General features: G+C 36.5%; 1 protein-coding gene across 14 annotated transcripts in view; it reads left to right on the forward strand.

The window, feature by feature from the left end:
- FUT8 (fucosyltransferase 8) overlaps nt 1–26,563 on the forward strand; it is a 301,142-nt gene that overhangs the window by 270,539 nt on the left and 4,040 nt on the right. For all 14 annotated transcript variants that reach the window (XM_072838946.1, XM_072838956.1, XM_072838950.1 and 11 more), the window contains 3 exons: nt 8,156–8,402; nt 13,498–13,674; nt 19,872–20,022. In XM_072838946.1, coding sequence (XP_072695047.1) covers nt 8,156–8,402; nt 13,498–13,674; nt 19,872–20,022 — 575 coding nt within the window. The remainder of the gene's footprint in view (nt 1–8,155; nt 8,403–13,497; nt 13,675–19,871; nt 20,023–26,563) is intronic.

A 26,563-nucleotide genomic window follows, 5' to 3' on the forward strand; every position in this document is an offset into this window, starting at 1 on the left:
GGGACAGAAGCAACTATGGCTTGGCACATAAAGCTCTACCCCAGCCCCCATCTCTTCTTCCACAGTGGAAGCCAGGGCAGCTGGGAAAGAAGACAGATTCTATAGTCTGTGATGGCAGCAAGCTAAAGGTGGCAGTGGTGGTAGGGTGACTTTGGAGCTGCTGGTACTTTATGGATTGGGTTGGCATACAATATGAGGGAGATTTGCTACCCCGATCCCTGGTTTAGTAGGCAAGATGTTTGTCTGTTTGAGCAGCAATTTGTGGAGTGCTTTAGCATGGTGATACTATAGTCAATTTGGTTGTCTTCTCTCCTCATATCCCACAGGAGTCTTAACTGTTTTGTCAGGATTTTTTTCTTCCAAGATGATTGTGTTTTCATTTTCTTCTCTCATGGGGTAGCCAGAATTTCTAGTTATAATTCTTGTTTTAGGGTATCAGGATTGACCTGTATGTACACTACCATCAGGAAAGTCAAATTAGTCCTTCTTGATTTAACATTTGAATAATAATTAAGCAGAAAAATCACAAGGAACTATAAGTCCAACATGAAACTTTGAATTATTAACTTTTAATTATTAAGTGCTAATCACAAAGGCTGCTGTAAAATTCCCCAAAGTAAAAGGTAACACAGCATGCCAACTGACAGCTCTATCCTGTGAGATCCTGATGGCACACCAGTATACTCAGTCATCTTTTTCAAGAATCCTCAAGGGAGGGAATCCCTGGGTGGCTCAGGGGTTTAGTGCCTGCCTTTGGCCCAGGGCATCATCCTGGAGTCCCTGGATCAAGTCCCACATCAGACTCCCTGTATGGGGTCTGCTTCTCCCCCTGCCTGTGTCTCTGCCTCTCTCTCTCTCTCTCTGTGTCTTTCATGAATAAATAAATACAGTCTTAAAAAAAAAAAAAGAATCCTCAAGGGATAAAAGGCTATTATTACCTGGAGGTCCTTCCTCCTACCTATTTCTTTCGAGGAGAGTGATTTGTGGTGAAGGAATAAGAGGAATGTGAAAGTGGAATTGTGATTTTTTTTTTTTTTATATGAGAATGAGGAGAAGAGAGTTTGGGTTTTGGCTCCTTAATAATTTGATGAAATTAAGGCTTATCTTTCTTTCTGCTGCTTTCCATTCCTCTTTTTTCTTGTTTTTTCCCCATGAGAAAAGCTGTTCTAAAATGCTTTGGGATCCTTTGGGTTATAAGGAGTTTCTAAGTTAGGAAAAATTACTAAATTATTTAAAACAAAACAAAATACAACCAAACACTCTTTCAAATCTCTATATGGAGCTATAGGGCCTATGCAGTGTGAGTCATCAGAGAACCTGTTGGCACTGTCCAGTTTATGAGCAAGCTGTCTGTGGACTGTCTGGAATCTTGGCAAAGTAACATATGTATATAAAAGTTAAATGATTAAATTTGTTTCAGAAACATGCAGAATGACTGCAGGGAGCCTTCTGTTTAGTGGTATAAAGCAAAAAATTTCTTTGGTCTTTTTTCTTTTGATATGTCCTGCCTGCCTTATCCTGAACTACCTAACTCACTAAGATATATATTTTCCATTAGCCATTCTTTTAGCCCCATATCCACAGCTAAATCTCTCAGAATAACATTGAGGTTGGTGAACCATGAGTCTGGTTGCCTTCGCAAGGCATTTCTGTACTAGTAAAAGCAGAAAACACCTCATAAGACTGCTGCACAATCATTCCCATAGTGTGATATGCTAATTCTTAAGAATGTTGCTAACACTGCACTTTGTTTCATATGATTGAATTTAGAACTTTCACTCAATTGGTTGAAGGCTTCAAACTGGCAGTAATAACAGTCTTTTGAGTTGTTGCATAAGTAGAGCAGTGATGGAATTCATATGGCAGGCGACAGTTGCTCATTCAAGTTCTAGAAGAAATCGCTATCAGCCACAGTGGTTGAAAAACAAAAGGAAAGTAGCCCAGCTGTTCACTTTTTAATAGTATATCTTTCCTCTGTATTTTAAGCTTTATTTTTTTTTATATTTTTTTAATTTTTATTTATTTATGATAGTCACAGAGAGAGAGAGAGAGAGAGAGAGGCAGAGACACAGGCAGAGGGAGAAGCAGGCTCCATGCACCGGGAGCCCGACGTGGGATTCGATCCCGGGTCTCCAGGATCGCGCCCTGGGCCAAAGGCAGGCGCCAAACCGCTGCGCCACCCAGGGATCCCTTTCCTCTGTATTTTAAATGAAAACAGAGCTCAGTCATTAAATGAAGATATAAATATTAATCTCATCATTGTTAATAATCCCGAAAAACAGACCTCACACATTTATGTGGTTTTTTTTTATGTCCATCTTACTGTGTCCAAGTAAAATCAAGAAAATTCCCCAGTGCCTCCCCAGCTAGTTAGCTTTCAGTCTGGATCTCCCTTTACTCAGGGAGATCTCTCTCTCCCTTTACTTACTGAGTCACTCTCCGTATCTCCTGTAATGAGTCTCAGAGTTTAGTAAGGATTTAATCGGTCATATTTGGCCACACAGTGTTAAAGAAAATGTAAATCCCAGAAGTCCAGAAAGTCTTTGCAGATATAATTTAAGCATACAAATTCTTTGCTGTAATATGCATTAGTAGTTAAGCCAACTTACTGTCATTCTGTGCTTTTAATATAGAACAGAATTTCGGTCAAGTCAGTTAAGTGATGATAGGATATCAGAGTTTTCAGATAGCCAGAGTCACTACTCTTCAGTTTGAATATTTATTGAATATTTTGAAAAGATAAAAGCTCTTTATTGTTGTATTGCCTATGGTAAACAATATGAATAAGATTTACTTTGGGTTTATATCTTATGTCTCCTTATATCTGGTATATTTGAGAATATATCTTTGGCTCACTGAAATTGGGAACTTTGATATTTTTTTTCAAAGAATATAATATTTTGTCAAATAATCTCTTTCCTGACCAAACTCTAGCTAGCTTTTTGAGAATTATTTAACAGGATTGATTCCAGGGTAAAGAACTAAACATTTTTTGAGAATTACTATGTGTTAGGCATTGTGTCAGCTCTCTCCATATAATATCTTATCCTTAAAATACTCGAGGAGTAAGATCCTATAATTAATCCCATTTTACAGATAATAAGGTGTTATTATCAGAGCCATTTTCCAGATGAAGAAATTTGGGTGAAGTTAAATATAATTTACCCAAGATCATACCACTGTTAAGTGATTTTTCAACACAGAGTTTTTGTCATTACAAAGCCCATACTCATAATCACTATGCACTACAGTCAAGGTACTGTATGAATAGGCATTTGCTTTACCATACTTGTTTGATGTTTCTCCCTTGTTCCAGCCTCAGGTAGGGCCATGAGTCTCAGCAGTGGGCACAGTCTTTGGAAAGGCTCTTGAGTGTGATGGTATTTACCAGCTATAGCCATTCAAGGCAACCTCTAGGAAGGGAATTAAAACCTCATTCTACCCCTCTGTACCTATTTGAGGGAAGCCTAGACCTATGTGAATATTAAGGAAATCTCCTTAGGAGTCTTGGGATCAGAAAGCAGACAACTTTTTAGCTTCAGAATTGCCATAGTGTTACTAATAATCCCCTCCTCTTCCTACCTGAAATTTAAGTTTCAGGTAGTGATGTCTTATTATTGGCAACTTTTCCCAACTGGCAACTGGCAACCCTACTCCAAACTTCTTTACCTTGGCCATTCTGGCTATATGAGTTCTGTCTTAGAAGATTTTCCCCTCCTAAGTTCTGTTTCTCTCACAAATCAGAGTGATATAGTCACTGAGTAGCAACCGAAGAAAGAAGACAGCAAATGCAGAAGATGTCTCATGGACTAGGATTCCAAATCTTTTCTACCCTTGAAACATTTTTCATTATAGCAGAACCTATTCATTCACGGTAGGTATTAAGATCTTTCTATTGAGTCTACTGATGATTAATAATTCAAATTGCCTAATTCTAGGGCTAGTGTCTCTGTCTTATGGCACATGGAATGATAACAGAGTATTGCTTTTAAATGGGGTTGTTATGGATTGAACAGCAGGGAAGAGGGCTTTTCTAGAGATACTTGCTTGCACCTGTAGATATCCTCTCTGTCAAAGAGCTATCTGTGCTATGGGCAGAGGGCTCTAAGTGTACTAACAAGCCTATTGACTCTTCCCTGCCTTTAGCAAAGAGAATGACCTTATAAAACAGAATTAGCAACAAGAGAAGGTAGTCTTGAAAATAAGTCTCTGAAATAATAATGGTCCTATCAGTTCAAGTTGAACCAGGCAGTCATTCGTGTAATACCTAGGCTAGTTTGCTCTGATGCTCTCCAAATGCATAGTGCTGACTTTTGTGTGACTTATACACATACATAAAACATTCTCTTGCTGGAATGTTAATGCAGTGCTGTTTTTTTTTTTTTTTCTTTTCAATACTAAATAAAGTCTTATTAGAATGGCAGGGCACTCCTGATTGATCAAAAGGGAACATACTTAAATGCTTTGAGATATATATATATATATTCCAGAAAGCAGAATGTAATAAAAGTAATGCAGTAAATACTAGAGTCTGTCTAATCCTGGCCCTTTTATTTAGCTTTATTACCTTTGAGAAATTCACTTAGCTTCTCTAGTTTATTTGTTCTGTAAAATGAGACAATTTAGGTAAATCTGTTTCCCAAACTCTGAACCTACATATTTTAATAAAATAATCTGTAGTAATCTGTATGAAATAATTTCAGACAGTTTCCTTATTGATAAAAGATTAAAATAAACATTGAATTGCATAGTTGAGAAAGTTACTTCTTTTTCAGTCTTTCTGAGCATGTCAGACAAATTCTCAGTTTGGTATCAAGGTATCTTTAATACTTCTTTAACATTGGATAATTGTTTTGGGGGTGGAGATGGGTAGGAACACGTACTGGGAATCTTCCATTCTTCAAGAGTTCCTATAGAAATTAATTCCATTCCTTCAAGGAGAAAGTACTAAAGTGTTTTTTTGCTCCTTTCTGTCCACCTCATTTCCCTTCTACTTGGAAGGAAAATAGTGTACAACTGGCGAGTTTAGGAGGAGGAACTGAACGTGTGAGGCACAGAGCTTTCTGGCTTCTCTCAGAAGGCATGCTCCTCCTCCTTCCCGTATAGTAGGCCTTGGTTAACAAACTCTGCATAGGGCTGGGTGGGAACTGTTGGAAAACCCATAAGGCCCAAAATCCAAAACAAAAAACTACATTCTCTAGTTCATCCTTATTGGTGATCAAGCTGGTATTATGATGGCCATTTTATTCTTCGCTTTCATTTTGTTTCAAACTCATAGGAGATGTAAGGAAAAAAAGCAATTATACCCCTTTAACATCACTGATAATCTCCTTTTTTTTTTTAAAGATTTTATTTATTTACTCATGAGAGGCAGAGACATAGGCAGAGGGAAAAGCAGGCTCCCTGTGGGGAGGCTGAGGCGGAACTGGACCCTGGGATCATGACTTGAGCCAAAGGCAGAAACTCAACCACTAAGCTACCCAAGTGCCCCAGTAATCTCCTTTTTAAATAGAAATCTAGCTTGGGCTCAGAATCCTTCACAGGGAATAGTGTCTACATTGTTTCAATGAAGTTATTTTTCTATTTGCCATCTATAAAATAAATTCGTATGTTTTAAAAGTGAATTTTTAAAACTTTAAACAGTACAGATAGTATATGGATATGGTAAAAATTATAACGTTCATTACATTAGTGACTAAAGTTTAGAAAACACTGAACAAGATTATAGATCTGTTCCAAATTTTAATCTTTTTGCTTATGTATGTCAGTAGAATAAAAAATACATAGGTGGTCAACCAAGTTAAAAAAGGACCTTCTAACATAGCATATATAATGTTATTTTCATTTATTCTAAAATATATCATTATTGAAGAAGCTAAACTTTATTTTTTGTACAAATGAAAATGATATTGATATGAAAATGATAAATTCTTAATATTTTACTAGGAAGTTGAGTATTGATATCATTTTGATAATAAGTTTTTTGGTGATGGCATTTTGTTTTATTTTGTTTATTTTTCTTTCACTGAAAGTGGTCAGTTCTAGGAGAGGTTTTTGAACTAGAAATCTTGAAGGTAAGGACCATGTTATCACTGTATACTCTGCGTCATATAGTATTTGACCTATAACAGTGTTCAACAAATATTTGAACAACTGAATAAATGAATGAATGAACAATGAACCAACAAAAGCAAACTAAATTCTCTGTCTTGAAGGTATAGGCATAGTTTTCATTTCTATCTGAAAGCTGTCAATAGGACTAGCTGTAAGAAAGCTAAGGCCTTGAGGCAATCAGTGTAATACTTATCTAAGTGAAATGCTCTAGTTACACAGAGAATAACCTTGTTAGGAAGAAATCACAAAAGGAAGCCCTCTTAATTTTGCTTTTGTTTATGGTCATATAGAAGAGCTAGATTTTTTCCTTTCTTTTTTTATAAAAAACTGTTTTCGCTTCCTTTTTTTCTCTATTATTCATGTACTACATCTCTTATCGTGTCCATGTCAAAGAAGTCATCCCAATTTCCCTTGCCTTAGGGAGATTATTAGAGCTTAATTTAAAATGTAGCTCACTCTTTCCCTATAATTACAGTTTCTCATCGGATAAAGTTACCCACTTTTTTCTTAACTGGTACCCTAGATGAATTGCAATACTGGTGGTAAATTTTTTTATTTCCATTTATTCATGCAACAAATACCATGTTTCAGGGGCTTTGTTCTAAGAATCCTCAAATGAGTTTTACATATCAGAGAGAGAGAATATTAACCAGACGGTTTTAATTTTTAGTTAGGCCAACTGACTTTCTAATAATCATGCCGTTGGTTTGAGTGATTACTTTCCCAGATCATGTAATTTGCTTTAAGACATTTTGTATATTTGAAAAAAAAAACAAAAAACAAAAAAACAAACAGAATTTGAGGACTATGTTCCATTCTAGTGAATACATCTTAAATGTATTCTAGGTTTATTCTCTGCAAGTACATTCTTTCTTAAATGGTCCAGTGATGAACTGTGATTCTAATTCATTATACACATTGACAACATCTTAAGTGGAGTTATTTTGTATGTTCAGGTTAATATTTTCTGTTACTGAAATTTTAATTCAGTACATTTTATATTTGTGAAATTTCTCTGCCTGGTATCTTTGTGTCTTCTAGTTATTACTATGTGGTCTTCGATATGTAAAGTAAACTCTAAAGTTACTGGCTTATCCCATTTTGGGATGTTCATTTCATTGCATTATAAAATTGGTAGAACCATAGTAACATTAATGATATATAGAAGTTGGATTCTGAAGCTAATCATCATCTACAAAAATTAGCATCTAATCTGTTCTAACTACATTAATATCCATGTAAACAATCAACATAGATTATATTGATATCATAATTGAAAATATAATGGATAATTTGGCCAAGAAAAAAAAGACTAGAATTATCTCTTTTTTTCTTTAAAAGATATAACTGCTTGGCTTATAATTAAAATCTTTAGGTATCTCTAATATCATTGTGCTCTAGCATGAAAGTAATACAAGAGTCATTTGCTATAATGACAATCTAGAAGTTTTGAGAACACTTTATTGTCTAGTTCAAAAACAAAAACAAGGGAATCCCTGGGTGGCTCAGCGGTTTAGCGCCTGCCTTTGGCCCAGGGCGCAATCCTGGAGTCCCGGGATGGAGTCCCACGTCGGGCTCCCGGCATGGAGCCTGCTTCTCCCTCCTCCTGTGTCTCTGCCTCTCTCTCTCTCTCTCTCTCTCTCTCTATGTCTATCATAAATCTTTAAAAAAAAGTACAAAAAAGCAGAACTTTCTGCTTTGGCTGTGTTCACTAGCAATATGATTGATTATTCTCTGATTAGATTCTTTGAGTGCCAGATGCATCCTTATCTAGGGTATGAGGTATTGATATGGCAGCATGTTATGAACGGGAAAAAAAATGCCATGGACTTGAGAGGCAGACCAACCCAAATGTGAAAGTTGGCTCTGTCACTTCTGTCCTAGTACCTTGAGCAAGTTACTTAAGTGCCTCTGTAAAGTGAGAATTATAATACTGCCTTAGAGTTGCTATGAGGATGAAAGCATCCAGAGTGAGTTCTTCTTAAATGGTAAATGTATGAGGAATCCAGCATGGTGATGATATATTTTGATATTCTTTCAGGTGAAGTAAAGGACAAAAATGTTCAGGTGGTTGAGCTCCCCATTGTAGACAGTCTTCATCCTCGTCCACCATATTTACCCCTGGCTGTACCAGAAGACCTTGCAGATCGGCTTGTACGAGTCCATGGTGATCCTGCAGTGTGGTGGGTGTCCCAGTTTGTCAAATACTTGATCCGCCCACAACCCTGGCTAGAAAAGGAAATAGAAGAGGCTACCAAGAAGCTTGGCTTCAAACATCCAGTTATTGGGTAAGAATCTGATTTGTTCCTCATAAAGTGATATGTAGTAGCAGAGATATATGTATACTTCACAATATATTGTAAACTTTATATCATAAAGTTTCATAAATTTTCAGAGCCCCATCCAAAAACAGATGTTCCACAGTTCACCTTAGGTCACAGGGAGATCATTCTTACTTTGTTCACTTAGAACAGCTAAGTCATCATACTTTGTTACCCTCATTCACTTATTTATTCATTCAACAAATATATTAAACTGATGCTTCTAAAATTAGCTATCTCTTCTGGGGAAGCTAGCAAAATTTTATTTTATTGAGAGTATTTTGGATGTTATACATGATTCTTGTCTTACCCTTAACAAGACCATGAGATAAAGCTGTCACATTTATAGCTTTTCTGTTGCTCTTTTTGTTAGGCTTCATTAATTACCACTGGTGATTATTTTGCATTTTTTGATGTTCTGTTTTCTTTTTTGTCCTGGAAGCTATTTTGAAAATAAGAGGAGTATATATAATGTAAGATAATGTTAAAATTATTATTTAAATTCTTTCTTGGCCCACTTCTCATATACATATATGATCAGTCTCATGTTTATGTTCAGGGAAGATAGATATATCAGGAAATCCTAGGACTGAGAAGAATCCAAAGGAGCATCTTGCTCACAAATACGTGTTCCTGTACACATACATTAAAAAGTTATGGAAAGAGGAATTTTCCTAGGTCCTAGGGCCAGATTTCATACCTTGGGAAAATTGTCTTTGTTTAATGGAAATAATACTGTACCTAGACTAAGTGACCTGGACAGTACCTCTGGCTTTTCCCTAAATCTGGACCAAGTAACTTATTAATGATATTGGGCTTTGATTTTTCCATCTGTAAAATAGTGAAGCTAATACCTAAAAGTGATGTGACAAGGAGTATAAAAGGATTTTAGTTAAGTGAAAAAAATATACTGTAAAGTATTGTTACGTTTCAGAGAGACTGATGCTAAAATAATTCCTGAAAATAGACTTGTAGGCTAGGCGGCTGTGACATTCTGTAGCTTATACTGTTTGTAATAAAGTCAGCTATTGATTAATATTAATACATGTGTTGATTCATTCACTTATTTGCAGAACATTTATTGAATACCTGCTACTGTGGGGGACAGAGATTAATTTTTTTTTAAATAGCTTCTTCTAGCTTACTACAGGCAATTGGAAAAGAGACATACGGCTAACATTATATGTGTAAAATACCCTGCGAATAGTATAAAAAGTTTTATGAGAGATCAGAGAAAGAGAAATGTACTTCCATCTAGATCAGGAAAGTCTTCATAGCTTCAGTGTTTGAACAGGATCTTGAAAGACAACAGTATAGTAATTAAATTACCAAAATAACTTTATGTTCTCTCATTGATCCTATAACACAGTCCTGTGAAGTGGGTAGAGATAACTATTTTACAGGTGAGGAAACTAAAGGAAGAAAAATCTCTGCCCAAAGTTCCAAACAAAACCGGGGCTTTGAGATCCCTGGGTGGCGCAGTGGTTTGGCGCCTGCCTTTGGCCCAGGGCACGATCCTGGAGACCCTGGATCGAATCCCACGTCGGGCTCCCAGTGCATGGAGCCTGCTTCTCCCTCTGCCTATGTCTCTGCCTCTCTCTCTCTCTCTCTCTCTCTCTCTCTGTGTGACTATCATAAATAAATAAAAATTTAAAAAAATTAAAAAAACAAAAACAAAAACAAAAAAACAAAAAAAAAACAAAACCGGGGCTTAGACCATCTTAACTTTGCTTGGAAGCTTTCTTGCAGTTATGTATACCAGAAAGCTGTCCTAATTGTCCATGGGCCATCCATCATATTAAGAGTTGGCCAAATATAGAAAATTGAAATACCACAGACAATTAAGTTATTTGTACATTGAGGTGGTGTGCTGTAATGAAAGAGCACACTAAAATTCAAGAATCTGGGGGTACCATCTAACTTCTACCACTAAGAAATAATCTGACTTTGGGTGATGTACTTGATCATTCTGGGTCTTCATTGATTGCCACTCTTCTTTGTTTAAAACTGAAGAAACTAAGGTGATATCTAAGGTTTCTATTCACATGGTACTAAACAATTAGATTTTTGTGTGGACCCAGAATTCATTCATTTATTTATTGTGTTTGGTGCTATTAGAAATAAATAAAATTTGATTCTCTGCCCGAGGGCAGCCCAGGTGGCTCAGCAGTTTAGCGCCACCTTTAGCCCAGGGTGTGATCCTAGAGACCCGGGATCTAGTCCCACGTCAGGCTCCCTGCATGGAGCCTGCTTCTCCCTCTGCTTGTGTCTGTGCCTCTCTCTCTCTCTCAATCTCTGTGTCTCTCATGAATAAATAAATACAATCTTAAAAAAAAAGAAAAAAAAGATTCCCTGCCCGGAAAGAGCTTGGTATCTAATATAGATAACCCTGGAAGAATGCCATGTTAGGACTACTGACCCCCCATGCAGTTTAAAATCCATGTATAAATTTTGTACTTTATTTTTTTTTAATTTTTTAATTTTATTTAGATAGTCATACAGAGAGAGAGAGAGAGAGGCAGAGACATAGGCAGAGGGAGAAGCAGGCTCCATGCACCAGGAGCCTGACGTGGGATTCGATCCTGGGTCTCCAGGATCGCGCCCTAGGCCAAAGGCAGGCGCCAAACCGCTGCGCCACCCAGGGATCCCAAAATCCATGTATAAATTTTGACTCCTCCCAAACTTAACTACTAATACCCTGATGTTGGCTGGAAGCCTTACCAATAGCATAAACAGTCGATTCACATATATTTTGTATGCTATATGTATTATATACTGTATTCTTACAATAAAGAAAGCTAGAGAAAAGAATGTGCTATTAGAAAATCATAAGGAAGAGAAAATATATTTACAGTATTGGACTGTAAAAAATCTGTATATAAGTGGACCCATATAGTTCACACCCATGTTGTTGAAGGGGCAACTGTTGTGAAAGTCAGGCAAGTACACAAAGAACTTTAACTTTTGTGATGACTAGGTTGAATGTATGTGAGAGAAACCAGCTTCCCTTTGCCTTATGTTGTCTTTTTGTTCGCTGATAATGTCTTCAGAGGCATCAGTTTCCTTAACTCTCTAATGAAAGACTTACATTACATTAAAATGACTTCAAATATCCTTCACAGGCCTAACGTTCTGATCCTTCCATAAAGACTCCATTATGCTCCTCTCTAATTTCAGGGGTATTTGGAGAATTGAGAAAATTGATTGGTAGTACTCTGCCACTACCTCTGCTTCTTTGTCATTACAGCTTTTGTTTGTTTTTGTTTTTATTTTCATTTTCATATCTCCCACCCCACATCTTCCCTTGGGTCTTAGTCTACATATGTAGAGAAGCTACCGATCCCTTATTTATTTGTTTGTTTGTTTGTTTGTTTTTAAAGATTTTATTTATTTGAGAGAGCGTGAGTGAGCATGCATGGGTGGGAGCAGGGCAGAGGCAGAGGGAGAAACAGACCTCCCTGCTGAGCAGAAGGCCCCAAATCAGAGCTCTATCCCAGGACCCTGAGATCATGGCCTGAGCCACCCAGGCACCCCCTGATCCCTATTTTAAATGTTAGAGCTAAAGAAAGTGTATGGTGAAGCCAGAGTATCAAATAGTGCTTCTTCTCATGAAGCTTTTCATTGAAATTCAGTGCAATTGTTCTTTCTGGCCCACTTCATCTCTAAGGAGCACAGTGAATAATTCCAATTTCCTGAGAGAAGCAGTGATTAAGAATGATGTGGGAAGGGCAGCCCTGGTGGCGCAGCGGTTTAGCGCCACCTACAGCCCAGGGCGTGATCCTGGAGACCCTGGATCAGGTCCCACGTCAGGCTCTCTGTATGATGCCTGCTTCTCTCTCTGCCTGTGTCTCTGCCTCTCTCTCTCTGTCTCTATGAATAAATAAATAAAATCTTAAAAATAAAAAGAATGATGTGGGAAGAAAGAATGATAGGTGTTCATATGATGGTATTCACATCTGGAACTTAGTCTGGAATGCAAAGGAAATAATACCTATAAAGACAACAGATTAACTACCATGAGAATAGACACTGCCCCTCCCCGCTCCAGATTCACAAAAAAAGCCAGCTTTTGGCTTGACCTAAGGCATGCCCATGTTTTATAACCTAAGGGGAAACAAATCTACTTTTTTTCCCAGTTTTGAATAGTGGTTTGGTAATTTGGTAGGGAGGGATGCAGAAGGGTAAATTGAAGGAGAGCTTTAATTTATGAAAATAAACTCTGACCATTATTATTTTCATTTATAATCACTTTGAAAGCACTAAGATGGGAGGAGAGTACTGTGGAAGTCAAAACATTTAGTGCAGAACAGTGTAAATCCTTGTTTCCAATTTTATGGTTTTAGGGCTTTTTAAAAATAGGACAGATGAGATCAATATCTGCTTGTGTTTGATAGAGTGAAAAACAGCGAAAGAAAATTCATTATGCATACAACAAAAGGGCTAGAACATCTCCATGAACTTAAAATAGTAAGAATTCTTAAAAGATTTACCTGCCTTGATTGTGGTATAGGAAGAATCCATGCAGGTCTGTGTTTTCCTCAGACAACTTTAAATTCTACAAGCTGGCAATTAGAGTAACTATCCAGGGTATCATGAAGACAAGAAAAATTGGTACCAAAATGTTGCAAAAAATATATTTAATATTCTGTAATAACAGCTGTGAATCTTGGTATTATTTGTTGTCAAAAATCTTAAAAAGTTGCATCCAGTTTTTTCTGGAAGGCTGGTTGGTATTTTGCTGTGTATATGGAATATAAAACTCTGGAATCTTCATTTTTTCTACCATTATTCTTAGATATACCAATTACTTTCTTTATAAGAAAGCATTCTTCAAAAGCTTATTTTCTAATTCTCCTTGTATTGTGTTAACATGCACATATATTTAGAATATATGTATTTGAATTTTTAATATTTTATTTTTTCTAATGGCAAAACTGAAAGAGAAATTGGCTTAAAATGTCTGTGATGCCACCATAAATAAAGGTATAAAATTCAGTATTAAAAGCACCAAGTGGATCAGAACATTGTCGGCAGAATCTGACTTTCTCCTTCTGCCCCCCAGAGTCCATGTCAGACGTACAGACAAAGTAGGAACAGAAGCAGCTTTCCATCCCATTGAGGAATACATGGTACACGTTGAAGAACATTTTCAGCTTCTCGCTCGAAGAATGCAAGTGGATAAAAGAAGAGTGTATTTGGCTACGGATGACCCTTCTTTATTAAAGGAGGCAAAAACAAAGTGAGTTAGATGAACACTAGTGATTCTAGACTGGGATTCTTTTCGGTTGAAAGGAATCCTTAATTCCCATGACTTATGATTCTTATTATATAATATTACTACTGATTATTGGGAGTTTTTAAAATTCAAACAACTGTGTACTTGGGTGACTATTAATATAATCAAAGCATATTTGAGGTGCCAGCAAAGTATATATTTCATTCTGAAGTCTCTTCCCTTGGTGTGTGGGCAGCTGCCATCTTGCTATGTACTCCCATGGCCTCTTTGAGAGCAAGCTTTCTGGTGTCTCTTCCTATCAGGGCATTAATTCCATCACAAGGGGCCCATTTTCATGCCTCCATTTAATCCTAATCATCTCCCAAAGGCCTCATCTCCAAATACTATCACATTGGGAGTTACAGCTCAAAAATAGGAATTCTAGGGGGACACAAACATTCAGTCCACAACACTAACCAACTGTTTAGGACTACTAGCAATAAAACACACCAAGTGCTTACCTTTTTTGCTCTTACTATCTTCACTAGCAATTATGGGCAAGTGAAACATATGTAAAATATAAATTTTCATTTCATAAATATTTCTGGAACCTGGAAATTAAAGAAAAGTAAAGAATCAGAAGATGAGTTTTATAAGTGGAGAAATAAGAACTGCTAGTATGTATTGAACAGTAATCATTTATGGAGCATACCTATATTTTAGGCATTGTGTGAGATACTTGGTATTCCATGATACACAAGATCCTCTGCTCTCAAGGAATTCCTAATCTAGTGGGAGAACAGGCAATTACTCTACAGTTACTGTAGAGTAGCTACTGTAGAGTTTTAACATAGGGTATTCAAAAAACACATAAAGCTCACTGATCCCAATTGGGAGTTTATCACAGGATCTGAGTGAACCTAGAATTGGCCTTTACTTACTATTAATAAAAGATATATTAAATGTGTGAAAGTAGGGAATGAAAGAGAAGAATCTGTAGTCTTAGCTTTGCTCATACACCATTAACTCCAGATCATCCCTAAATCCCTAAGTGTCCTTCTGCTCTGACTTAGTGTTTAGCACTTGCTTACCTCTGTCTCCCTCACTGGATTATAAGCACCTTAGACACAGTACCTACCTAGCTCAGTGCCCAATAATTATTAAATTATGTTTATTTCAATCCCATCAGCTTGAAAACATTTTATTCACTGCTAATCATTTAAGCTATTTGTTTAATTAATTTTCTTGGTCATTTTTTATGTCACAAATAGGACTTGGGAAGAAAAACAAATTTAAAGTGAAGACTGTAATGCAAATGTTTATTCAAATCACTGGGTAATAATTTAAATCCTATTTCTCCCTTTAAGAATTCAAACTAACCTGATATAAATTGCGTTTTTTAAGGCTCCCTCTATCAAGTATTCTCTCTCACACACACACACTTTCACTGTCTTGCACACACATACACACAAAGGACCATGAAATTCATCAGCCAAGTTATATGCTTATAGTTAGGGATTAAATGAATATTTGGGCACAAAACACAATACAAAATTTTCACAAATACTTTTCCAGTTTGATATCCAGACCTATTAGATAGAAACAAATTAGAAATAGTTCACCATACTCCTTCATTTTAAAATACCAGACTGAATTTGTAGCTTGTTTGAAAAACAAAATTAAAATATTAATCTTATCTACTCTTATACTTGTTCTTGAAGCATCACAAGGTTTTTTCCTGTTTTTCTTTTTTCCCTGACTAGCAAAATAATTCATGCTCATTAGAAAATATGGAAGTTGATAAGTATATAGGCAAGGAAAAAATACTACCCACAACCTATTACTCAGTGGTAACAATTACTTAAATGTTGACATATTCCCTTTAGTCATTTATATAGTTACCCATTTTAGTAGTTGATCATATTCTATATAATTTGAACTCTTTTTTACTTAATACAGCAATGGATCCATTTTCTCAGGTCCCTAAAAAATTATTATCTTAAATGTCCCTTTTTAATGACTACATATCTTCTGCAATTGCTTACTTGCTCATTTTCCCAATATTTGTAGTTAGGTTATTTCCTTAAGCTAGACTTCTGGATTTGGAAATATTTAGGTAAAAAGATATGAACATCTTACAACTTTGATCCATAGTGCCCCATGATATTTTTATAGCAAGCAACCTTTATAGTACTGTTGATAGCAGAATCTACTAAGATTGTAGGAATAGTAAAACTTGAATTTCCTTTCTGTGGTCAGTAACTCAGTAACTTACAGTAAAGAGCCAGTAACTCTTCTCCACAGTAGTCCAGGAGGAAGGTTTTTTTCATATTCTGTTATAAATGTAGTAGCAGCATTTTATGCATTGTTTTTCCTCTTTGGAAATCCTTTAATTTTAATTTTCTGAGTCTTTGTTTTTTAAGATTGATTGATTGATTGATCGATTGATTTAATTTGAGAGAGTACAAGCAGGAGGACAGAGAGGGAGGTAGAGAGAATCTCAAGCAGGCTCTGAACTGAGATCATGACCTGAGCCAAAACCAAGAGGCAGATGCTTAACCAACTGCAACCACGGAGGCACCTCAATTTTATGAATCATTTTGAAAATTTTCCCAAGAACTTAAATGCTGTTTCTCTCCTTCAGTATTTTACCTAGATGTTTTTCTGCTCTGAATTAACTCTGCTTTAGACCTGTCAGGATTCGTTTTGATACCTAAGCAAACCATAAAACCTCTGTCATTGTTTTAGGTGACCAAAAACATGAGTTAGTCTCTCATCAAGGTATATAGTATCCAGGATGATTATGAGACTTTTGTGCTTCAAGAGGGTGAAGTGCTGAAGAAGTAAATGATGCATAGGATTCACACAGAGAAGAATCCATTTTCTGGGTAGCTTATCTTTTCTAAAAGTGGTCAAGATTAGCTTTATATATTCGGCTTTTGTGTGAAAATGAGTAGATAATGCTTTGCTACTTGGTATTATATCTCAGGTTTCTTTAGATTAAGACTGAGTTCATCTGTGAGATTTTCACACCTGTTTCCCACTGATTATGGCAGCCATTGATAATGTGTAGATGTCTCTCTTAGGCAGATCACTGTTAGAGAGTTTAAATTGCAGAATCATTGGCCAAGAAGTAAGAACTCTTAAAGTTGTCTATCCAATATCATATTCTAAGACGTGGAGATTGGGAACAGGGGTGAAGTAGGAGAAGAAACAAGTCTTTAAAAATCTCTTAGAATAGGGATCCCTGGGTGGCGCAGCGGTTTGGCACCTGCCTTTGGCCCAGTGCGCGATCCTGGAGACCCGGGATCGAATCCCACATTGGGCTCCCGGTGCATGGAGCCTGCTTCTCCCTCTGCCTCTCTCTCTCTCTCTCTCTCTGTTACTATCATAAATAAATAAAAATTTAAAAAAATAAAAAAATAAAAATAAAAATCTCTTAGAATATATATTTATGTACTTAGTTTGCTTTTTATCAAAAATGCTGGATGAGCACTCCTAAAATTTAGTTTCATTTAAATGAACAGAGGCAAGAAAAATTTGTTTCGAAGTTTTTGTAAAGTGTTTGCCCTGCGAAATAAAGACTCAGAAATAACGAGTGATGAATTTTTTCAATGTTTTATTGAACTATAATATGCTACACACAGTTACAGGGCACTAGAAATAAAAAGAGAAATAAAAAGATAATATGTGGCTTCTTATTTAAAGGAGTATCCAACTGGTAGGCATATACATGTAACAAGTATTGCAGTATAGTTAGATGAATGCCCTGTAGGAGTTTTATACCAGGTACAGTGAAATCATGAAGAGGAGTATCTCCCTCAGTCTGGAGAAAGACTTCAGAAAAGACAATGTGTTGTTAGTTTATAACTTTAAGTTAGCCCTTTGTGAGTGATGCAAAAATAAATTTTTATAAGGTAGAAGAAGAAAAAAATATATTTTATCATTGCTAATCTCTACAATGTCACAGTAAAAGAAATCCTCTGCTGACATACTTGTGGGCAGAAGACAAAGAAGCATGTTTGTGCAGAAATTTCCATGCTTATAATTGGAGAGGCAAAATCTCCCTTTTCCATTATTTACATTGTTTCTGTTTGTTTTCTTTCCCAAACTCAGGTATCCTTCATCAAGCAGTCTCAGATAAGGCCTGTGGAACTTAAGCGTTCTTTTGGTTTGGTTCCAGGGAGGGATCTTTAAATTACGAAGGGCATTAATGTTAGTGTCACTTCTCAGTAAAAAGATCACTCTTTTCTTTTCACTGAGCACGTAAACCACACTGACAGAGTTAGTCTTTATTCAAGTATAAAACCTGTGTTTTAATGATTTGCTCTGTCCTCTGTCCCCCAGCCTTTTCATACTTATTTGTTGCTGTTTCTGCCCCATGCCTGGGTGTGCAGCTTCACAAGAATCACATTAAAAGTCTTTTTGGTGGTTTTCTTTTTAAAATAAATGTGACATTTCCTTTGTCTCCCTGATTTGGGGCTTAGGAGGGCAAAATGTCAAAAATAATGAGGCCGAATGGATCTGAGCACTGAATACCAGTCTGAAACAGTGCTCTGAGACTTTGCCATCCCAGTCATTATTAGAGGCAATGAGAGAAAGCTCCTCGGTGGCTGTGAAATGAAGAGAATCTGAAGCAGCTGTTAGGGAATTAGGACAAAGTCCCAGACATGGGTAGCACTCACTTATTCATGTATTTACCTACTCAGCATTGCGTGGGGCACTAGGTGTTGTGAGGCAAAGAAAAATCAAGTCCAGTCCCAACCTTAGGAGAATACTATGTGGGAGACAGACATGTAAACAGACTCCTAATGGTTCAGGGTTTACAGATAGGCACTTTTACCCTCTCACCAGATGTTAATAGATTCTCTGTTATATTCCCAATTCTTTTCTAGTTACTGAGAATAATACAGTGAACAAAGCAGATGAAATGCCTCTTTATATAGCTTACATTCCAGCTAGGGATGATGGAGGTGGGGAATGGATACAGGCAGTAAATAATAGTCAAAATATATATTATGTCAGATGATAATAAAAGTCATGAAATTAAGTAAGTAAAAAAGATAGAAATTTCTGAAGTCCTCACTAATAAGACTTTATTACAGCAGAGATCTAAAGGAAGTAAGGAATAAAACCAGGTGGACATCTGCAAAAGAATGTTTAACAATCACAGCTAATACGTAATGAGCATTTACTACATGTCAGATGCTCTCCTAACCACTTTACTTTGCTTATGTATTTAATTCCTACAGAATTATGTAAAACAGGTACAATTATTATCCAATTTTTGTATAATTCTCTAAGTTTTCAACTCAACTCTAAAGATTTACCTCATGCACTAAGAAAATCTATTCACTGTATACTAGAGTATAATTAAACCTCTTAATTCACAGTAGAATCATTTGAACATATGGTGGACTTTTTAAAGATATCTTGTTTTAATACTTTTAAACACATATCCTATCTCAAGACTATTGAAATATTACTTGGTGGACATCTGTAAAGAATTTGCTTTCATAAATTTATTAGACTGATTTTCTTTTTTTTTTTTTTTTTAAGATTTTTATTTATTCATGAGAGACAGAGAGAGAGAGGCAGAGACACAGGCAGAGGGAGAAGCAGGCTCCATGCAGGGAGCCTGACATGGGACTCAATCCCCGGTCTCCAGGATCACACCCTGGGCTGAAGGCGGTACGAAACCGCTGAGCCACCCAGGCTGCCCTAGACTGATTTTCCATTACTGCTGTTGGCTAAGACAGTGTTTTGAGGATGGGGTTTAGGGGAAACCAGTCTGAATTATCTCAAATTCTAGGTTAAAAATGTAAATGAAATTTAACCGTGATATTTCTATTCTAAGGGAAAAGTTTAGTGACCAAATGGGAAAGCAGTTTAAAAAACCTCTTTGTCACTCGTTACAAAAAAAATAAGGAACCTTCAACTCCTATGAATTGAGAAGGGACATTTTGATGCATGTATTGTGCATATTATGTGACATGCCAATAACATGTAATATTTAGGACATTCCAGAATGGTTTCTACTCCACTGACAGATTCAAAGATGCTTCATCGAATCTATTAAATACCACAGTTAAAGCTCTGCTTACTATTAAAAAGAACTTTGGTCAAAGGAGCAGGTCTGCTTCCCGGTGGTAAGATACTAACTCCTGATAGAATATTGTGATTTCAGTGACTATGTACAAATTTATTTCTTTTTTTTATAGGTACCCCACTTATGAATTTATTAGTGATAACTCTATCTCTTGGTCAGCTGGACTACACAATCGATACACAGAAAATTCACTTCGGGGTGTGATCCTGGATATACACTTTCTCTCCCAGGCAGACTTCCTAGTGTGTACTTTTTCATCCCAGGTAAGCGATAGTAGGGCATGTTTAAATAGCCAATATTTTTTTTTGGTCATGTTGAGCTCAGGAAGTTCTTAGGGGGTGTGTGTGTATATATATATCTGTATCTGTGTCTGTGTTTAATGTTCAGGTGCAATTTTCCTAATATTTGGGAATGATCTCTTTTGTGAAAGAATAGGAAGATTCCATACCTCCTCCCAAAAAGTTAGGTATTCAAGTATAGTTGCTTACAAGCAATTGTTCACAGCATTTAACCAAATAGCAAGTAAAAAAGCTTACTTATTAATACTTTATGAATTTGCAGGGGTACCTGGGTGGCTTAGTCAGTTAAGCTTCTGACTCTTGGTTTCAGCTCAGGTCATGATCTCAGGGTCATGAGATCGAGCCCCGTGTAGGGCTCAGTGCAAGGTCTACACAGAATTCTCTCTCCTCTTCCTTTGCCCCTCCCCCTGCTGGCTCTCCCTCTCTCTCCTTTAAAAATAAATAAATAAAATCTTTAAAAAAAAATATTTCCTGATTTTGCCATCACTATGCAACCAGAATCCGTCCACTCCTACACATTGATGCACTGATGCTGAGAGGCTTAAATGGTGAGCATTGTGTCTCATTGATTACTTTATAGAAAATAAAGTATAAATGTAATTCTTTTTCAAGTCCTATTACATTTCTACCAAGCAAAAAACTATACATTAAATTTAAGCAATACCATATTACAATCATTCTTTGAGTTTAATTGTTGCAGATAATTGTATATTATGGGCTTGGTGTATTTGTTTCTATGAGTGGTCCAATCAGCCTTGTATACACAATGGAATATCAGCATAGAAATATTTATTGTTGGTTTTATTCTGACCTCATTTATGTGCATATTATTGGTTAGTTCATTCAACAATCTGTTAAATGACTATTTGTGCTCAGAATTATATTAGGTGCAGAGAGGATTTCCAGGGAGATTGAAGATACAGATCTTACCCTGGCCCAGAATCTAGTGAGCAAAATACTCACGTGAAGTAACTGGAGAGTAATTACCAAGAAATATAGATCATGTAAGATAAATTTTTTCCTAAATGCCTAGAAGAAGTAGAGAAAAGGAAATGTGAAAAGGAAGGCTGCACCATTTTCATGAGAATATACTTCAGAGAATATAAAGAAATGAACTTTTTTTATTTTGTGACAATGTACATTGTCACAATGGGATGGTGATATGATTATTATAAAGATACCTACCCCAGCAAAGGCTATGAGTTTCTTCAATATAGAATGAGAACTTCCTACCCAGAACAGAAGTCACATAGCAACAGTCCTAGTCAGAACAGAAAATTTCCTTGGCCTTCCAAGTTCCCATGAAGGGATCCACTGCTGATGTTTTCTTCCTAAATGGGATAAGGATCCTTTCTTTGAGAAGCTCCCTTTTCTTTCTCATAGTGGGTAGATGGGAGGAATCGCAACTTTTTCTCTCTTAACTGAGAATCTGGCTATATGCCCACCTGATCAACAGGTACAAATGACTAGTAACAACCTCCACAAATTTTTGAATGCTTATTGTTTGAATGAATGAATCAGAGTCATTCATTAATTGCAAGACTTAATTTCCTAGATATGCCACCTTCTTTGTAGGTCTAGATGTTAGGCCTGTCTAAAGTCTATTCCTGTAGTCCAGGGTTTCTCAGCCTAGGCATTTTTAGAATTATAGGCAGGTACTTTGTTGTGAGATGCTGTCCTGTGCATTGTAGGGTACTCAGCAGCTCCCCTGGCCAGTAGCACCCCACCTCAAGTTGTGACAACTGAAAATGTCTTCAGATATTGCCAAATATCCCACAGCAGTGGGGAGGACAAAATCGCCTTTGTTGAGAATCGCTGCTGTAGTCATAAAGCTTGAAAGTTAAATAAATATATACATGTCTAAACATTTAGCAGCCTTACATGTAGGCAGACATTGAGACTTACAGGGATGTTCTCTATTTTGCTTTCCTTCTTCCAGCCCTCCTTAATAATACCATTAGGTTTATTCTAGAAAGAAAATCCTTTTTTATTTTTTCTTTTCAAGGATGTGCTATAGAATTTTTGATTCTTATAACCTCATGACTCTAATTTTGATCCAGAAATCAGGAATTCTGTTACTTTATGGTAGTAGAAATCTGTACAAGCTTGAGGGGCATATTGTTCATACTACTTTGTTCTATTTTGTGCATAATATCAACCTCAGCATGTTTTCCATACCTCAGGGTCAGAGAATTCATTCATATGAAGAAAGAGTGGTGCTGAGAGGATGTTTTATCTCCAAAGGAATGAGATTTATGCCTATATATTATATTATTCCTAAAAACTCTTGATAAGTCAAAGTTCATCCAAAATAACTTTTGTTCATTTGAACAAAGCAAAACTCAAACTAATATCTTGTATCCCAAAGTAGACTTGAATACCTCAAAAAATTTTATGTGAGAGTTCAGAATAAAAGTTTAACAGTAAAAATACCTTATATTTATATATTGAATGGCAGTTTGCTAAATGTGATCACTGTCATTATCTCATACCTTTCTTGATGACTATCAGCTGTAGCATTTGAAATTTTGAAATAATTCCACATTCACTGATAAATCTCTGGGTTTGCTCATACTCCAGCATTTTTTGCAAATATTTTTAGAAAAAATATGGGTTTAGTACAGTTCAGTATTTTTGCACTATGAATGAAATTGGTTGCTTGATTGTAGAGGTTCTCTTGCCATAAACCCAAATTTGGAATTGTTTGAAATTTCCCTAAAAATGTCTCATCATCATCACCAGTGGAGTTTGAGAAAAAGTTACTGATAACATCAAAATGCCAAGCCACTGACTCCTACGCAGAGAACTAGAATGAAGTAACATGGACTCTAGAATCAGAATGGGTTTAAATCTAACTTTGGGGATGCCTCGGTGGCTCTGTGGTTGAGCATCTGCCTTCAGCTTAGGACATGATCCCAGGGTCCCGGGATCGAGTTCCATATATGGCTCCCTTTAAGGAGCCTGCTTCTCCCTGTACTTCTCCCTCTGCCTATGTCTGCCTCTCTCTGTGTGTGTCTCATGAATAAATAAATAAAATCTTAAAAATAAATAAATCTAACTTTGACCACTTAGTATCTGGGTGGCATTTGAACAAATTAGCTTATCACTGACCATTTCTTCCCTGCCTGTAAAACAGTAGTAGCACCTACTACATACAGTTACTATGATGATTAAAAATTATATGTAAACTACTGAAAATAGTACTTAACAATATATTAAATATAATGTTAGCTGCTATTGTTATTTATAAAGGGAAAAGTATAGGAATACCTTTGTGTGTTACAGAGATTCTACAGTAGTTACTGTAGCAACCTTTTTTCACATGGCCCTATTTCAGACCATACACTCTCATGTTTTAGGAGGAACATGAAACATGCTATTATTCAAGGACTCTGTTACTCCTGCTTGTGGTCATGGGTAATGCTTAGGTTCTACTGAATAATTATGTATATTGAACAGGTATAACAATTCTTCATTAAGAAGAGAAGCCAGGGAGGCCTCAGTGGCTCAGTGGTTGAGCGTCTGCCTTCAGCACAAGGCATGATCCCAGGGTCCTGGATCAAGTTCTGCATCAGGCTCCCCACAGGGAACCTGCTTCTCTTTCTGCCTATGTTTCTGTCTCTGTCTTTCATGAATAAATAAATAAGATATTTTTTTAAAAAGGAGAGAGAGAGAAGCTGGAGGGTGCATGGGTGGCTCTGTCAGTTAAGCATCTGAGTCTTCATTTCTGCTCAGGTCATGATCTCACGATCATCAGATCAAGCCCCATGTTGGGCTCCACACTCAGAGTCTGCTTGGGATCCTCTCCCGCTCCCTTTGTCCCTCCCTTGGCTCACACTCTCTCTCTCTCATTCTCTCCCTCTCTCTAAAATAAATAAATCTTTTTTTAAACAAGAAAGAAGAGTAGCCAGTAGCATTAGGCATTTTAATTTCTCTGTGCCAATATATCTCCTCACTTTTATTTTATTTAGTTTATTGAAAGAGAACAGCACCATATAATATAAATTTTCAGAAACAAAAGCTCTTCATTCCCAAAGGGTAAATGATGAGTAACAGTATTTGCTTTAGCAAATGCAAGTAAAATTGTGTATTTGTTGACTTTTAGGGAAATTAATCTGCCGATGTTCCTATATATGCCATAGGCATGTTGGGAAATAGAAGAAGACTAAGTGTTACATCCAGAAGGGGGACAAAAAAATAAAACATTGAGAACCAAATCTCAGCCCAGAATAAAACATGGACAAGTAGCTCTCAAACTTTCCTTGATGATAATATCATATTCAAAGATATTATTAGAAAGTGACAAAGAGTTTAGTATCTTCTTCATAATGCTTTGACAACCCTGCAGTTTTGTATCCTGTGTCCTATCCTTTGAGAACTATTACACTGTAAGACAATAGTGAGAAAGAGTTTATCTGTTGACTATGAGCTATTATAGGCAATACTGGAAGAATGAAATGCCATGCCAGAAGGAAAAATGCAAGACTTAATTGACATTTGAGAAAATGCAGACACGAATATCATGGCACCTTAATCAGGATTCCTCATAACGTTTTGGATCCATCCCCCTCAATCTCAGGACTTCTGATTTTTCTTGGTTTTATATCCATAACTGAGATCTGGGAATTCTCTCCCCTTAAGTGAAAAGGTTTTTTTAAGCCAATAATAAAACTTTAATATTGTTACTATTGTTGCTCTTAGTTTTCTGAATCCCTTCATCAGAGCTGTTTCTCAAAGCCAAGTTTGTCCTAAAAGCCTCATAAATCGAAGAGAACAATCCTCAGGATTTAATCTGAAAATTAGAGGCAATATAAACATTTTCCGAAAACATCAAGTAGGTTTTGAAAGCTATGCAGTCACATTCCAAACTATTCTACCAAGTATTTAATCTTGCTCTATGTTACTAGAAGTTGCCTATATCCAAAGCATCTACTTTGTCATTTAGTTTCCTATTTAATAAAACCGTCTTAAATAAGAAACACAGAAATTATAGGTGGTGAAATAACAGCAATTATTCAATTATACTTAGTTGTAGATGGGCAAAATATCAGAAAGGTTTTTTTTTAATATTATCAAGTTATGGAATCAGCTTTTATTATCCTGGAATCTGATTTACATAAATTGTTGTAGATGCTCACTTTAAAAGCTTTGGATTATCAGCATTTTTAAAGCAGCTATCAACATTGTTCCGTAGTTTTAACCATTGAAATCACAAAACTACTTTTTTTCCCTTGTGACACTTTTTCACACTTAATACAACATCCTAGTGGCACTCTTTGTTGTCTAGTTCCAAATCCACACACAACATACCTGGCATCATTACACTCTGAATCAGATTTTGGAAAGCCCGAAGGGAAAAACCATATACTACATTCATTTTATTCTAGACAAATGACTTTGGATAGGAATTTCCATTGAGGGAAGGCCCACGAAACAATAGTGGATACTATTCTCCTGCTGAATAGCAGAACAAAGTAGTTTACAGGAAAAGTGTATACATCTCTCACCATCACCCAAGGAGACAAGAACCTACTTCCAACTTTTCACACTAGGAGATCCTCCTGGCCCCATCTATTTTGACAAAAAAAAACAAAAAACAAAAAACAAAACAAAACAAGATCCCATCTGCTCTGAGAAGGCTTTGGAGGCTCATGTAAACTCAGCTGGTTGCTCCTCAGGGATAAAATTCAGGTTCATGGACCATCCTCTCCTTTTAAACTTTTTTTTAAAAAATACAGTTGCATCGTGTTTTTATCCTTAAGCAACATTTTTGCTCTAACCCATCCTGTGTGCTTAGTGGTGTTCTAAATGATATACTGACATGCAATAAATGAAATAAAACTTACTACATATAGTCAACCACAGCTTTCAACCAAAGGGTTTGCCTCTCTCAGTCATGAGATTTGTCCATCATCAAAAACTGAGTATTGGGCATCCCTGGGTGGCTCAGCGGTTTGGCGCCTGCCTTTGGCCCAGGGCGCGATCCTGGAGTCCCGGGATTGAGTCCCGCGTCAAGCTCCTGGCATGGAGCCTGCTTCTCCCTCTGCCTGTGTCTCCCCCCACCCCTCTCTCTCTCTCTCTCCCTCTCTCTATCATGAATAAATAAATAAAATCTTAAAAGAAAAAAAAACTGAGTATTGATATTAGCTGAAAGCCTTCATTTACCTGCCACACAGTTTGAATTGGTAAAGCCCAAAGAGAAAGCCTAGGGTAGTTAAATGCAAACATTAATACTATAGTTATCTTTATAGCCCTTTGCAGTAAATTGCTCCATGGTACTACTAAGAATGTTATATGTGGATCTTAGGGATTAAATATCACTCATGGACCTGCATCTCCACTGCTAGGCTGATATTATGCATGAAGCAGTATTCATTCAACGGGTACTTTCTGAGCACCTACTATGTGACAGGCACAGTATTAGGTTCTTATCCTAAGACATTTTAGTGTGGTAGAGAGCCAGAAAGAATTCTACCATTTACTAGCTCATTCCCCCCCAACTTTT

Source organism: Canis lupus, chromosome 9, assembly GCF_048164855.1.
Source record: "Canis lupus baileyi chromosome 9, mCanLup2.hap1, whole genome shotgun sequence".
Taxonomy (NCBI): Eukaryota; Metazoa; Chordata; class Mammalia; order Carnivora; family Canidae; genus Canis; species Canis lupus.